Source organism: Zonotrichia albicollis, chromosome 3 (assembly GCF_047830755.1).
Source record: "Zonotrichia albicollis isolate bZonAlb1 chromosome 3, bZonAlb1.hap1, whole genome shotgun sequence".
Classification (NCBI taxonomy): Eukaryota; Metazoa; Chordata; class Aves; order Passeriformes; family Passerellidae; genus Zonotrichia; species Zonotrichia albicollis.
In genome coordinates this window covers 18,069,307-18,084,813 of record NC_133821.1, presented here as the reverse complement: position 1 = coordinate 18,084,813, position 15,507 = coordinate 18,069,307, and the positions used below count along the sequence as shown (strand labels likewise).

Genomic DNA, 15,507 nt, shown 5'->3' with positions numbered 1-15,507 from the left:
GAAGCAGACCTTTGCCCCACAGCCAGGGTTGGCCTGTGGTTTATCTTCCTGGACTTTGTGGCACATGTGGAGGAACACACAAATTGAGGCCACTGGTGACCTCAGCCTGCCAGCACTGTCACTTCCCCCAGCCCAGCAGCCCTGACCTGTTGGATGGAAGCTCCCCAAAACCGAGGGAATGCCTGCATTGTGTCAGGATTGCACCAAACCCCCACCCAAGCCCCGGGCAGGAGGGAGCTGTGGAGCATGGCAGGGTGGCTCTCACCCCCAGCAACCAGGGCAGGAAGGGCTCTGCAGCTGCAGGTGCTGGGAAGTGACGCAGTTCCTTTGGTTTTGCAGTTTTTGGCTTTTGCAACAACTCTTTCCTTTCTTGTGAGCTGCAGTGCACAGAGAGCAGAGACCCAGGCCTCCCTCAGCAGCACAGCCAGGGCAGGCTGGTTGCAGTGGGGGCTGTCCCATGTCCCCAGCCCCAGGGCACACCATGCCCTACTGGCACACAACACCCAGCTGCCTGTTTTAGCAACACAGAGAGGAGGACTGTTCTGAAGCAAAGCTGAAATAAAAGAACTCTTTTTGGAGAAAGACATTCATCAGTTTTTCACACCTGGAATGGTACTGTTGCCATGTTTTAATCCCCCTGGCACCTTGATGGAAGGGGAAGGACATCCTGAGGGCCAGAGAAAGCCACACCTTGCCCAAGAGCACAGGCAGCTGAGGCCTGGCCTGCCCCTCTTTCCCCACAGCTGGTGGGATTTGGGATTTTGCCATGTGCCCACCCAGAGTCACCTCCTTTCCTCCAGGAGAGCCACCCAGGCTTGGTGCTTGTCAGCCCATGACTCAGAGCAGCCCCAGCACTGCAGGCAGGTACCTTCATTGATAAAGATCAACAAGCTGCTCAGCTGGAGTGACTTGGAATGAGAACACTGGATCCTTCTGCTGATTCAGCCATGCCTGGAATTCCCTTTCAGCCTGGGTACCTGGGCTTATCAAGGCACAGTTAAAGAGACTCAATTTAACCCTCCTTGTAAATTACATTTACACTGCCTGCTGTTTACACTTAGGCTTGAATTAAGAGTCTCCATTTCCTCCACAGGCCAAATGACCAAAAATGGCTTTTGGGAAGCCTGCATGGGTACTTCAAAATGTTCACACTACCTCAGCAAGTGTGACTGAGCTGCCTCCCTCAGCTCAACTCCTTCACCTTTTCCTTCATGTGCCCCTGTTAGGAAGTGATTTCTCCCACCAGCAACCAGCCAAGTTATAGGAAGCATTAATGTTGTTTCTCCCTTCTTGTCTTGCCTTTTCAGAAGGTCTGGGTGATTTGGGAGAAATCTTAAAAACAGTCACAAGAGTTTCATCCCCTCAAAAGCCAGAATAACCCTGAGAGGGGAAGTCTGGCCACAAACCCCACGATGTGGACAAGCCCACAGCACTGTGGCTCTGAGGATTAAGTTACTGTTAGTTCTGGAGCACAAGGATCACTTTGGCACTTCTTGTGAGGGCCCTAAAAGCTCTCCAGTGGGCTGAAGCAATAGCACCACACCCAGCCAAGGCCCAAAGTGTCACCTCTTATCACTCACTTCTGGGACTAAGGTACTTTGAACCCAAGTCCCTGATCCAAGGACTTTGACATTGTGGGAAATGCTCTCCTACCTTACAGGTCTGACATCCTTCCTGTTTTGCAGTGCCTCCTGCTCCATTTTGTGACCAAGGAAGGAAATCCCAGGCAGAAGTGTCCACAGCATCACCTGGGCTAGATAAAGATGCCTGCAGCCTGGAGGCACCAGCTATCAGCTGGATCTTGGCTAGGAGGTGCCTGTTTGTGAGGCAGCACCACTCCCAGTGTGTCACAGTGCTTTCCTTATCTCCAGGTGGACTTTGGACAGGGATCAGAACTGCAGACACCTGGGCAAGGAGGAGCTGTTTATGGGGATCATTACACACTTGGGTGAGGCCCCAGTTGACTGGAAGACAGGCTGGAAGCCCCAGCAGAATCCAGGCCAGTTTGCTGTGCTCGGAATCAGGAAGCTGCACTCCAGTGGAGAACCTTGTGCTCCCAGCCCTGTGACCGTGTGGGTGCCAAGCCAGAGCAGTCAGTCAATGCCTGTCTTTAATGAAGGGTTTTACCTGCCCAGCCTGGCCAGAGAGGGCACATGCTGAGTCAGGCAATGGCCCACTGCTGCCCTGGCCCCCAGCACAGCTGGCACTGCCCTGCCAGGAGCTGAGGGGACACCACAGCTGTCCCTGCACAGCTGGAACAGCTCAGGGAGGAGGGACCATCCTGTGACTGCCCTGGCTCCCTCAGTCCCCACAGGGCAGGCAGGGGCATAACACCCAATGCATGGCTGGGCTCCTGGGCTCACACTGCCAACAGGGAATGGCTCCCAGGACGGCCCAGCCAGCGGGAACTTGGGCCCAAAGCCTGAAGGCAGAGAGAGGTCTGGGAGCCTACAGCAAGCAGGGGGTGCAGAGCCAAAGAGGGGAACACACAGCAGAGACAAAGCTGTTTCCCCCAGATCCCTCCAGCTTCACCAGCTACTCCTTCCAGCCTGTTTGCCCCACTCCAGCTCCCAGAGCAGGGCAGGCAGCCTCTGCAGAAGGCACAGCAGCTCCCTAAGTGCTTACCCAGATCCAGCAGAGCCAGCTCCCTGCAGGAGGGCTGATCCCGAGGCTGGAGAGCAATCAGTCACTGACCCAGGGGAGGGAAAGCCCATTTATTTAGGCTGTTCAAATTTGGCACGCACAGAACATATCACAGTAATGCACTGGAGGCTAAGGGTTTTGGTTTTTTTTTTCTTTTTCTCTACAGACATACAAGAAAACTCTATGCAACTCCCATGTACACATTACACAAAAGAAACAGCTTTAATCAACCACTGATGAAACATGGAAGCTTTTAAGATCTCTGTAGCTGGCACAGGAATGTTCTCTACCCCCCATACAAAAGGCATTTCAGGTCAAACTTTCTAGTAGGTGATATTTCCATGCATTTCTACAGAATTAAAGAAGCTAACAGACAAAAAGCCCAGATCAAGCCATATTAGTCAGGCTGATTGGTTCTACTAAGTTAAATCAATAGTAATTATGGACAAATGGACCAAGTGACCAAAGACTGGGGCTGAAAATACAATTTTTAAAGTTGTGGTTCCTTTTCATTTTATTACCCATAACTGGAGAGCTCTGATATAAGAATCTGCATTTATAAAAGCCTCAGAAGCATCTGATCCACTAATAAGTGTATATTAGAGAAAGGTAGTTCTAAATTAAACTGTGTCAACAGAAAAAGCAATTTCTATAGAATCATTCAGGAGGAAAGAGACCTCAAGACACTTCATAACAAGAAAATTGAACCTACAGAACAAGTGAACCTTTAAATATTATTACTGCACTGTGAGTTTACAAGAGTGGATTAGGACTACTTCTCCAGAAAAAGTGTGTCTGTTTTATGTCTAGCTTCATAATTAGGCTTTTTTAGTACAGCTCTGCAACTGCAAGCACTAAGAATTTAACCCAGTTTGGTGCTCACAGGTTGCTTCAGCTGAAGTTAAACTACAGGTTGTACGTTTTGTCTTAAATGGTTAAAGGGAAAGTTTTTGAATTTCACTTTTTACTATTTGGAAAAGCAAGAACAGGAACCAGATTATTCTCACCTCTCCACCTTTCATGATACACTGCTCCAATTTTTAGAGACCTTTAGTGTTAATCCATTGGGGACAGTACTGGGCTGGACAACCAATGCAAATATTAATACACCAAGATAAATCCTTAATTTGATTTATTTAGGGTCATTTTTACATACAAGCTACATCTCCAAAATCTACTTTATTCTACATGACAGCTTCCCTACTGTTAGTGAAACCCTTGCCTAGAATGTTTGCTTTATATAACTGATCTATTAAAACATGGAATGCTCGTAGAGTTGTGGCACTGTATGACATCTACACGGGACTTCCTTCAAAAGCTACGACTAGGGAGCCTCCTAGCTTCTCAGCAATGCAAGCTCGGTTCAGGTCCTCTGGCCCATTTGCTTGGCATTCATGCTTTATGCCTAAAAAAAGAGGCAAAACACTCAATAATGCAGTATTTCAACATGCTGGTAAGCAATCAAAGAAACATACCTGGTAGTAATATTAGAAGAAGTAATCCAGTCACTCAAGCAGACAAGTCCTGCCTTAGCTTAGGGAATTTGATGGTTTTTCCCTGCCTCGTCCCAGGAGACATCTGGCTGCACACCAAATGTCACTGAAGGGACATGAAGGCAGAAATCTGTCACTAGCTCAGTGCTCAGGCTCTTAGAGCAAATCCCTCATTTCTTGTGCTGCCCTGGATACAGCAGGGGAGGGAGCTCCAGGCAAGCACATGGACAAGGCTGGCTCAGCTCCCGCTGCCTCTGCAGAGGTGGCTGAAAGCACCACCTTGCAAACCTGAGAGGCACAGACTGAGCTGGGCTACCCAGCCAACAGTGCTGCTTTTCCTTTTTAGGGCTGCAGAGCCCAACCCATGTCTGCTTTACATGGTGGAAAACAGAATTTCCTTGGGATTTATTTTCTCAGCACACAGCAGTTTCCCATGGCAGTTCCAGTCCCTGGAAGGCTGGCACTGCTGCACAAAGATCCTGTCAGTCTTGCACAGTGCAAGGTTTTGGCCCAGTGCAGCCTGAGCAGCTGAAGAGTGCTACTTGGCTATCAGCCAGACTGCCTTACTACAGCATTGTAAGTTTATGAGTCTGCATTTTAACAGACTCAGGGATGAAAGTGCTCTGCCACTGAGGCAGCTCTGCACAAAACCCAGTGTTGTGTTATCAATCTAATGGTTTCTAGCCTGTATGGTGCAATGTGCTGCTCCATGTGGTCTATCACACATTGCAAAACCTGCTCTTGTCCTGAGCACTGTCCTAGTGCCTCTGAAACTTTGTCAGATAATATAAATTTGTGCTAGAGCTCATTTTAGCTCTGTCACATGACACTTCACTTCTCAGTAGTATCTCAAAACAATAACAACAAAAAAATCCCAAAACCTAAACTAATTAAGCCTTGCTGTGTACTCCAGGGACGCAGCAGAGTTAGCAACATTAGTTGTATTACATACCTTGAAACTTCTTTTTGATTGCATCCTTGGAGCTTGCGTAGATCATCTTACTTTTGAGAGGTGCTTGTTCTGGTGCCCTAGTGGGAGACACCACAGAGAGTGAAATTAGTGACACTGATGATCCACCCCAGACAGAAGCAGTATCCTACCCATCATGGACAACTGGAACATCTCATGGCTCCAGAATACAGGCACCAGGCTGCCCAACTCACTTTAAGCCTGCCATTTTCCCAGCCTGGGCAATACAAACACTCAGAGACCTCACCCACAGAGCCTGCACTGCATGCTAGGAATGAGAGAGTTGGGAAGGTGGCTTACCACAAGAAAAACATCAGCTCTTCTTTTTTGGATTCCTTGGTCTCGAAGCTTGCATCATACAAGGCATAGCGGCAATCCTTCTCGGGAAGCATCTGCACAAAGTGCTTGAAAGGGTCGGTGACCGTCACTCCGACGTCTCCCACCAGAATCTCTTTGCCTTCCTCCACAATAATGCACTTTTTGTCTGGACTGAGGCAGAAGATGACAGCCTTCTTCCTCTTCTTGATCTCCTCCGGCGTGGAGCACTTCCGCACTTTCATGTCGTAGAAGATGCGGCACACCTCATCGGCCACTTGTACTCCGGAGGCCTGCGGAGACCACAGCAAACACCTTCAGGCCCTGCACCCCTCCTGCTCCCAGCCACAACATGGCACTGCCTTAAGCCCAAGGCTAGGAGACAATAGATTCCTGCAACAGTCACTGCAGCCCCTCTTTTCCAAAGCCAAGTAAAGAATCTGGAGTCTGGCTGCTGCCTGCAGCTGCCTGCCAACCTAGAAACTATTCCAAAGAAAGCACAATCCCACTTACACCAGAACATTGTTTTGGGGGAGTTTTACAGGCATGCCAACCCCTTGTTCTCTGAGATTCAGTTGTGGCAGATCCTTTGGCATTACAGCCGCTTAATTTTCTTCCCCATTTCAGGCTGGCTGGACAAGCCCACAAGGATCTTCTGTTCAAAGTTTCCCAGCCATTTCCAGCATGCTTGCTAGGAGCTTTAGGAACAGAGGCAAAACTGGCCAAATTCCACACTTGTCACATGGACTCAGTTTAGAGATCAAGGGAAATGTAGTGGGGTACTGGGATTGCAGTGGAAGCTTTCAGCTGAACAAACCAACTTTGGGAAGTTGCTCTGAATTCAGTATTTCAAACAGAGAATTTGCAAGTCTTAAAAGTCTCTTCTTCTCATACCTACTCCAGCAGTTTTTAAAGCAAGATCAATATTTCTCCCCCACCTTGGAGTCAGCTGGGAAATTGTAGTGAGTGGTATCCTGTTCCCCTGTGTAAGCTGGAACAAGAGGTGCACATGCAGCATTATCAATCTGATGTTAAAAGCAGCTGCACAGAATAAAGAGGACAAGACCTAGCAAGAATGATAAAAGACTGAACTGCATTTTCAGTCTGATGCTTTTCTGGGAATGAGACAAAAAAAGTGGGAAATAGAAGCATTTACATTTGAATTTTGTTCTCAGACTGCACCAAGCTGGAGAGTTTAAAGGCAGCTGTGCAAGAGTGAATATTGCAAATGTGGGAAGCCAGCAGGCACTGCTGGAAGGACATCATGGCCAGAGCAGTAAAGACCAAATTGAAGCCTGTCCAGTACTGAACAACTCTATCTGTTCAAAATGCTACACACAGTATAAACAATGAGATTCCTTTAGAATCCTGCTTCCTCCCTCACTGCTTTTGTGTCTTCCACATTCAAATGACATTACTCACCCCCATCTATCAGAAGGAAAACTGCCTCCCTCCCTCCCTCTGTGCAAACCACGACACGTCATTGATGCCAGCACAGTCAGCAGTACCAACAGTCGGCTACAGCAGCAGGTGAGACACACAACTCAAAAAGGATAAAGGCTGCTCTTCATTTTTAAAAAAAATTTATCTTCAGCCTCAAAATGTGAGCTCAAGGGATTTCTTTTGCATTTTGAAGGAGCAGCAGAGTTCAGCTGTAAAACCAGGGAGACAGAGGTGCAGTGCTCAGGCTGTCCTTGAGAGATGGTTATGGAATGGACACCTACTTTAATGTGTGGGGGTTTTTTAAAGCCTTGACCAGTGCCTACCACAGAGAACTTCAGATAAGCCCAGATTCTCCTCTTTCTTCCAACATCCCTCCTCCTGTAACTCAGCTAACTCAGTGAGGAGAGGTGGCACAGCTGGCAGAATCTATTGCCATGGAGTTTGGTATCTAGAGCTCCCAAGTGCTGGCCACAGAAAACCAGGACAATCTCATACACCAGCAATCTGAGACAGCTTTTCTTTAGGGTGGAGAGCAGTGCTTCCTCAGGGTTCACCTAAATACAATGGGAGCTCCCTCCAGATTTACAATGCATGCTCAGCCTGTAAGTGGTAGCTTATGCAGAACTGCTTGAACTTACTTTGGGACAGGAGAACAGCAATTCAGTCATCGTGCCTCAGCTGTGTGGCAGGCAGCCATCCTCCTGCATATCACCAATAAGGTGAGGGAAGCACATGGAGAAAGCCTATTTCAGGACAAATTCAAGCTACAGTGCAAACATGGACCCAAAGTGACTCATTGTGGTGTCACCTCCTCCATACAGAGATGCTGCACTTTGTCAGAGTGTGACTGAGAGCTAATGAGGAATAAAGGTCTTCTCCTGTCCCTGTGTTTGGTGTGGGCAAGAGCCTCTTTGGGAAGACTTCAAATAACACAAAGTTAACCTAATAAAGCAAACAGTGCAGCAACTGCAGCTATTTCATCATTCACTAAGGACAAATCCACAGTGAATTCAAGAGAAGCCTTCTCCTCCCCAAGGTTTATTTTCTAACTAATGGCACCTCAGTAGCTGGCAATGGGTGGCAAGACTCAGGTTTTAGTCACAAAGCCCCCCAAGGTTCTTAGAAAAGGCACAGAAAGTCTGCACTGCCATGGAAATGAGGCTATTTATAATGAAAAAGCAGCACATGTCACCTACCTCTACCTTTGATAATTCTTGAGCTTTGCCTGAACACTACAACAAATAATTGCCTTGCCCCAAGTCATATTAACTTTGCAAGCACAGGTTATTGCTCAGCTCAGAGCCAGAAGCAGCAGCAACAGAGCTGCAGCTTGATGCAAACTGTGCAGTCATGTGCATTTGCTTGTGCTACTACACAGCCAGAAACACGTCTCCAAGTCAGGAGACAAGTTGTTTCTTTAAAAAGAAACTGAACACTGCTGGCAAGTCAGTTCAGATTCCAAAAATGTAGAAAGTATTTAGTCTGGAAACTCAAAATTAACAGCAACCTTTCAGCTGATAACTGGGACTGATCAGAAGCTGAAGGGACAATGGTGACAACTGGATTTTTCAGCTTTCCAAAGCAAAAGGCTGTTAGTAGCTGGTGCTGCTCCTTTTCACAGCTGCTGTACAACCCCTGGATTCATCACACAGGCTGACATTGGCAGCCATTGTGTTGCCAGGGACAATGCAGATTTGTTCCATCTGAGAACACCCTATAGCTGTGTTACAGTATGGGCTGAGATGAGACAGTGCAACAAACCAATTCTTTCTGAAACCAGACCTGCTGTCCTGACTGCAGGGCTCCCCCTTCAACCCAGCCACAATGGCCTCACAAATATACTTAAAAAGGACAAAACTCAAACCCCAGGCAGCTTTTGTTTTAAGGTAGCTGCAACCACTCTGTGTAGAGCAACAACAGGATGACTGCTAAGAGCACTGGAACAAGGAGAAATTCCAGACTCTAAATACACGTCCTCAAGTGACATTTTAACCTTGTGTCTGCTGCCTTGTCCAGAAGAAGAGCTGGTGAGAAGCCTCCACCCTCCCAGTAATGACAGAGTAAACACTTGTTAGTCTGGATTTTCCCTCTTTGGCCAGATATGGCTCTGCTCAGAGGATTCAATGCAGCACATTGGTTATTATTTTGTGCATTGTGGCTTGAATGCTGCAGAGCTCCAGCAGCCAGCCTGCTCCTGTTCCAGGATGGAAGCAGTTATCCAGCTCTGGAGTGGCACAGGGGGTTGGTTCAGGCACTTGTGGGATGCACGACCATCAGCCAGCTGGTGACATTTCACTGAGGGGACAGACCAGACCCTTCATTGCAACAAGGCAGCAGCAAGCAGGCAAGCCACCTTATTACCAGATGGGAAAATCATGCCAGGACAGCACATTCAGGAAAGAAGAGGCAGAACAAGTTTCTCTGAGGCAATCAGCACAACTGAGTTGTGCCCCAGCACCTCCATGCACACGCTGGGGGCTCAGCCCCTCACCCATGACCCCGTGGCACTGGTGGCAGTGTCCCCACTGGATGTCACCTGAGGCAGGGACTGCACTCACTGCCCTGTCAGCAGGCTCTGCAGGAACACAGCAGCTCTTGTTCAGAGCCTGAAGTGCAGAGCTCTGCACAAGTGCTGGGAGAGAGCACAATGCCCTCCCTCCACAGGCAGCCAGAGAGGGAGCCCTGTGTCCCGTCAGCCTCCACTGCAGGATCCAGACCCAGCTGCCCCCACCAAGAGCTCCCAGCATTCTGCCTCCATTGCCAAGTAGCCAAACTGAAATTTAATCTAAATTGGGGGAGACTGAAGAATAACCCAAAGATTTCTCAAGAAAATCCCCACATAAAAAAGCCATTTTAGGAGTGAGAGACATGCTAGGCACCTGATAAACTGGATTCACAGGAAGCCTGCACAAAAACACAATTTTGACACAATGAAATTCCACATCTCTTTTGTTAGGAAGTGAATACTGTGGGCACCAGTATTTTTCTTGAATACCTAAAATATTTTACCTAAGAAGAGTCCTTGTTTTCCTCAACTCTAAGACAGCTAAGACCTTAAACTAATGATTTAGTTTGCCTCAAGACAAATTTGAAGGACTAAATTTGAGTTTAAGTCTTGAGAATTTCAGACTGTTGGTTTCTCTCCTGTGATTAGAGCCCAAGAACTCTCCCCAGTGGTGCCTGGGCATGCATTATCTCCAGAGACATTCCAAGATACAGCTCTTGACTTGTTTTGTCTGGGAACCACTCACAAACATTGTACACATCAGGGTGAACTATCCACAGCTACTCAAGTGGAAACTTTTGCTTCTTGGAAAAGTATCATCAATTTTTTCCAGAATCTGACACCAAGAATGTATTAAAGCACGCCTTGTTTAATTGCAAGGGCAGATGTGAGAACACTGTGCTCCCGTGTTTGCTGGCCACATTATTGGCATCTATATGGTTTTTAGTTTCTTCAGCAAACCCTGTTTCCCTCATGCCTGGCTTAGCCTCCTATCTACCTCTGAAATTCCCTGCCACTGCCAGAGCTGCCTGTGCAGCCATGTGGCACTTCCCTCTGACTCACTCATGTGTCATAGTACATCTCTGCAATAAATACTTTTCCAATTAAACCTATTTCCACCCAACTGCTCTGGGACAGCACCTTTCAGGGACAGAGCTGTCCTCTGCACTGCCACACAATGGAACCTGAGGGAAAAACTGAGCCAAGGTAGTTGGGGGAGCACTTAGGAGAAAGGGAGAGTTACAGCCTGGCTGAAAGGAAGTTTTGCCAAATCAGGCCTCTGGAAAGGTGTCACCACCTAAGGCCAACAAGCCAGCTGAAAATGTAGGCAGTCAAAACCATAAAGATATTAAATACTGCTTGGCTTTCAATCTGTTATCTGAGCACTCAAGAAAACACATCTGATGTTTAACATCCCCACTTTTCTGAGCAGGAAGGAGGAAATGCAAGGAGCAGCTACTTTGACTTCATCCCAGAGACCAGAACAGTGTGGGAACCCCAGGGACTTCAGGAGCCTGGAAAAGCCCGCATTCCCTGTTTACCTACAGATGGACAGAGAGACACCTCAATTTACAGGGGACAGCCTGTACATCTCAAAGGGCAAGGTTTCAACTCAGATCTGAGGCCTGACAGGAAACAGAACTAGCAGCCTTTTACTACTGTTGTATAAGAGGCCATTATTTGCACACCATAAACCAGCAAGAAGTACAGAGTCATCTGCATATCACTTGTAGAAAGACTCAAGTTTTTATTTTGCATTATTTGGTCTCTTTTGGCAGGGGGAAGGTGTGAGGGAAAGAACTGAAACTCTATTCAGCTTTTATTTCCTGCCCCAACCCCCAAGAAGAAAGGTTATTGACAAGATGAGACGAGTCTAAAAACAATTATTTAAAAAAAAAGAAAAAACTATCCTTTGAATTCCTGAAGGTCATTTCTTCAGCTTTTAGCCAAAGAGGAAATTATCTCCTTCTCTGAGCCACCACCAAGTTCACTCCCAATTGAACTATCAAGGTAGGCAGAACAAGCAATACCCACAAAAGGCAATCCCAGCAACAGCACTGAAAAACAGGAACTGCAGTGGCCAGCAGCAGCAGGGCAGAAGTTTTGAGCAGCAGCCATTCCTGTGCTGAAATGTAAGTTTTCAAGGTAATGCAGGTGGAAGCTGGTGTGTAACAGTCAAAGGTTCTCAGGAACACATTCAGCACACAAATCAGCTGTTATGAGCCTAAATGCCTGTAGGAATTTTCCTGTACCTACAGCAACCTAAAGCTTAAATGCCACCCTCACAATGAGGTTTGAAGGGCAGCTCTGGGCATCCCTGACACTTTTTAGTGAGGGATCCTCCTCTCCCGAGGGGACTGCTGTGAACACTGAACAAGCAGGTGAGGAAAAGGCTGAGCACAGCTTCACAACAAGGCCTGGTTGTAGTCAGGCTCTCTCACATGGGATTGCTTAGGTCAGCCCGTGCACCCAGCAGGAGCCTCTTGACAGTGATCCTGCCAAGGCGAGTAGGAACATGCCAGACATCAGCAGCACCAATTGTCAGGAGGCTGTTATCTTGTATATGAGGCAGATGTACCTTGTAATTACACAGATCTGGGAATAGCACTGACTAACAACCAAGAAAAATCATTTGCACGGTACTCCAAAGACCTTGGACTCATTTAATCCAGCAGCAAAGAAACTGAACATTGTGGCAAGGCACAAAAGCTGGAAATCCAAGCTCTTTTGATAGCAAAGGATGCCCTCCTGCTGGCACTACCACACTTTGCCAGAAGGCCTCCACTCTGCCCAAAACCAACTTCATTTGCAGCCTCTCAAAAAAGCCATCCTAAACCCTGTTGCAAAAAGGAGATCACTATGAGAAATAGTAGTTTTGAGTGACTTGGGAATTCCCTGGTTGCAAAGCAAGATGAAGCCTGACAGGCTGAGTAGTCACACTTAACTAGGTTTGCATACTGCAGAGGTGGAAGCTGGCTTGTTGAGACAAGCCTCTCTTAAACAGGAGCTGTGAGTCTCATCAGACTTTTTTGCAGCTTCATCTGCAGCTCCCATCAGCTCTGCTCCATGCTGCAGCTTGGGTGTTGGAGAAAGCAGGGACATGAGCAGTACATCCTGTCTGCCACCCTACACACCAAAAATTTATTTCCTGGATATACCACATGTTCAGTGGTAAATACCAAGGGAAGGCCTCAATATTTAAAACCTCTAATACAGGTAAATAACTCAGTACTGATGTGTGTATTGCCACTGGGTGAATAACCCAGTAAGTGTGTGTTGCTGGACAAGTGCTTGTGGATGACTCAAGAAAAACAGGGCAGTAGTTAAAGCTGCATGAGCTAATAATTGAGGCAAATTTGCCAACCTCCATCTCCTGAGTCAAACAGGGATGCAAACTCTGAGCACGGGCAAAGCAAACAGAATGAGCCACCATGAGACTGAACACGCGTTTGCTCTATTCTGCCCCATTTATGCAAGGAGAGCCCTAACACTTTTTTTTCTTTTGAAAGCCAGGAAACACAAGCAAATCACTGCGGATCCTTAATAGTTTTTTTGTTTCTTTGCTTCCAGCGTTATGCCTTGGATGAAGGTTTTCAGTACTGTCCGGAGAAGCAAAACAAATAAAAAAAAAACAAAAACAACAACCCCAAGTCGTTGCAGCAACTGCCTCAAAATTTCAGCTTCCTGGAGAGGCCGCTGCGACACCCTCCCTGTTTTTACACTCAGCGATTCCCCTCCGCGGGTTCCGCTTCCCCCTTTTGTCCGCCGCCAGCGCTGCGGGCTCGGGCCGGGCTGGGCGGCCCTGGCAGGGGACAGGGCCCGTGCTGGCCCCGCCGCCGCTTTCTAGGCCAGGCCCGAACCCCGGGCCGTGCGAAGATGGCTCCCGCCGGGACCGAGGCGGCGGCCGCGCTTCCACCCGAGCAGGGCAGCCCCCGGCCTCCCACCGGCACCACCCGGTGCCTTCCTGCGGGGCTGCGACCCCCTCGCAGCCAGCCAGCCCCCCGTGGGGAGCGGCGGGGCCGCCGCCTCCCGGCCGCGCCCTGCGGCGCCGCGCACAGCCCCCCCCTTCCCACCCGGCCTTTTCCCGCCGCGCCCTCGCTCCGCGCCAACCCCCCCAGGGCCGAATGGACGCGCCCGCCCCCAGCGCCTGTGTGCGACGCGGAGCGTACCATTACCTTACGGTGGGGGGGAGGAAAAGGAGGGAGGACAGTTCCATCACTTCAAGGCAGGGTGGGAGTAACCTTCCGCCGCCTCATGGCGGGATGGGGGCGGGGGGGGAAGGGAGGAGAACGGATCCGCCGCGTCAAGTTCAAAGGCGAACGGGAAGGACCGGGAGAAAGGGAAGGAGAAGAAAAAGGGGGCCACGATACGGCCAGGCACAGCGGCGCCGCCAGCCACAGCGCCGGCCGGGATGCGGCGGGCGGTACCGCCACCCCCCTACCCCCTTTTTCCCCCCAGGGATGAAGGCGGAGGCGGGAGACGGAGAAGCCAGAGGCCCGTTCGGCGGCGCGCGGTGCCTACCATGGCGTCAGCGGGGCGCGGCGGGCGGGCGGCGGAGCGCGGTGCGGCGGCGGCGGCTCCCTCGGCTGTCTGGGCGCGGCGCGGGCTCCGGCGGCAGGAAGAGAAGCTGCGAGGGCGCGAGCCGGGCGGAAGCGCTGCCGACGTCACGGCCGCCGTGCCCGGAGGAGGAGGAAGCGGTTGCTATGGCGGGAGCCCCGCGTGGCGACGCCCCGGCCCCGTGCGCACGCGCGGGCGGGGCGGGAGGCGGCCACACCGTCGTACGCAGGGCCCCGCCCCTGAAGACTTAACCAATCACAGAGAGATATTGGCTGATTGACGTGTCAGCCGCCCAATAGCGCGAGCACGCAGGCGGGTGGGCGGGGTTACCTGCTTGAAGGTGTGCCGGGCGGGGTGCGGGGATGATGGTGAGGGTAGAGCTGGGGGGCTCGGGGGGCTGTGACGGACAGCGCGGGGGGCACCAGCGGGATTTGGGCTGCTGGGAGCCCGGCTGGAACCGACTGGGGCGGCCGTGAGGGCAGCGGGGAGCCTGCGGGAGGGGACGGCCGCAGCAGCAGCAGCAAGAGCGGCGAGGGGCGGGCAGCTGGGCGGAAGTGTGGGAGTTTTTCTCTTTTTTTTTCTTTTTTTTTTTTCTCCCTCCGAGGGCTTTTCACTACCTACTTTGGTGCGATCGCAGGCGGGCGGTGCTGATTGGCTCGGGCTGAGGCTGCGGCAGAGCCCGGCGCTTCCCGCCGGCACCCGCGCATCCCGGATCCCGGCACCGCTTCATCCCCGCAGCCGGAACAACGGGCGGCTTGTCCTCGGAACAAAGGCGGCCCTGAGGCAACGCGGCTGCCGAGGCCGGGGCAGCTCCCAGGAGCTGCGGCTCCGTGTTCATGGCAGCCCTGACTGACGAAAATACTCATTCCTTAATGCTCCTGGCCGGCAAAGCTCGGGCTGCTTGTAATCAGAGTACAATGGCATCTGCTGATGGTACAAAATGTATAAATGGAAAGTTAGGTTTTTATCACCGAATTCTGACTGCAGTGATGTTCCCGGCTTGAGTCGATGAACAAAAAGCTCCCAGCATCAAAAGCTTATTTGTTGTGTATGTGCCTTCGTGTAAGAAGGAAACAAAAACAAGACTCGATGGTGGCGTTTTCAGGGTTTGGGTATGAGGGAACAATACTTCATTGCAACTATCATGAAGCTTCTCTATTAAAGGTTTAAGCAGTGCTTACACACCTTACAGTTTTCATCCATACTGCTGTTCTAGTTAAAAGAGTTTAATTTTTATTTGCTTTATCCCCTCTTTCAAGCCTACCCCAGTAGATGCTCTTTGTAGATGTTCACATGTTTACATGAGAAGTTGCTGGAAGACCGCATGCTGAAGATGGGTGCATTGAAAAGTCCATCCTTTTTCATTAGGCTCTTGAGCTGGGTGACTTATTCCTGCCAGGGGTTCCTTTTTTGCAAAAGCTCTTGCATCAGATTTGTAATGAAACTAGCAAAAAGACCAGCACGACTCAGACTTTAATTGGCCTGACTGGATACTTCTTCCCTAGGCCCATTTCTGATACATTTAATCAAAGAATGCTTAAATTTGACCCCAAATCTTGACTTACTTTGGAAGTATTACC

The 15,507-nt window shown here is 49.7% G+C and overlaps 1 protein-coding gene across 1 annotated transcript; it reads right to left on the bottom strand.

The window, feature by feature from the left end:
- Nucleotides 1-2,700: 2,700 nt before the first annotated feature.
- Nucleotides 2,701-14,052, bottom strand: DSTN (destrin, actin depolymerizing factor). The gene is made up of 4 exons (XM_005488512.4): nucleotides 13,892-14,052; nucleotides 5,407-5,714; nucleotides 5,089-5,165; nucleotides 2,701-4,048 (listed from the first exon to the last, which is right to left on the bottom strand). Exons 1-4 carry the CDS (start codon nucleotides 13,892-13,894, stop codon nucleotides 3,939-3,941), a joined length of 498 nt encoding a protein of 165 aa, XP_005488569.1. The 5' UTR covers nucleotides 13,895-14,052; the 3' UTR covers nucleotides 2,701-3,938.
- Between the last annotated feature and the right edge of the window lie 1,455 nt (nucleotides 14,053-15,507).

Coding starts and splice junctions, on each gene's coding strand:
- DSTN (XM_005488512.4), bottom strand. Junction 5,166..5,406: donor GAGCTGATGTTTTTCTTGTG/GTAAGCCACCTT, acceptor GTCTCCCACTAG/GGCACCAGAACAAGCACCTC. Junction 4,049..5,088: donor AATCAAAAAGAAGTTTCAAG/GTATGTAATACA, acceptor CTCTTTTTTTAG/GCATAAAGCATGAATGCCAA.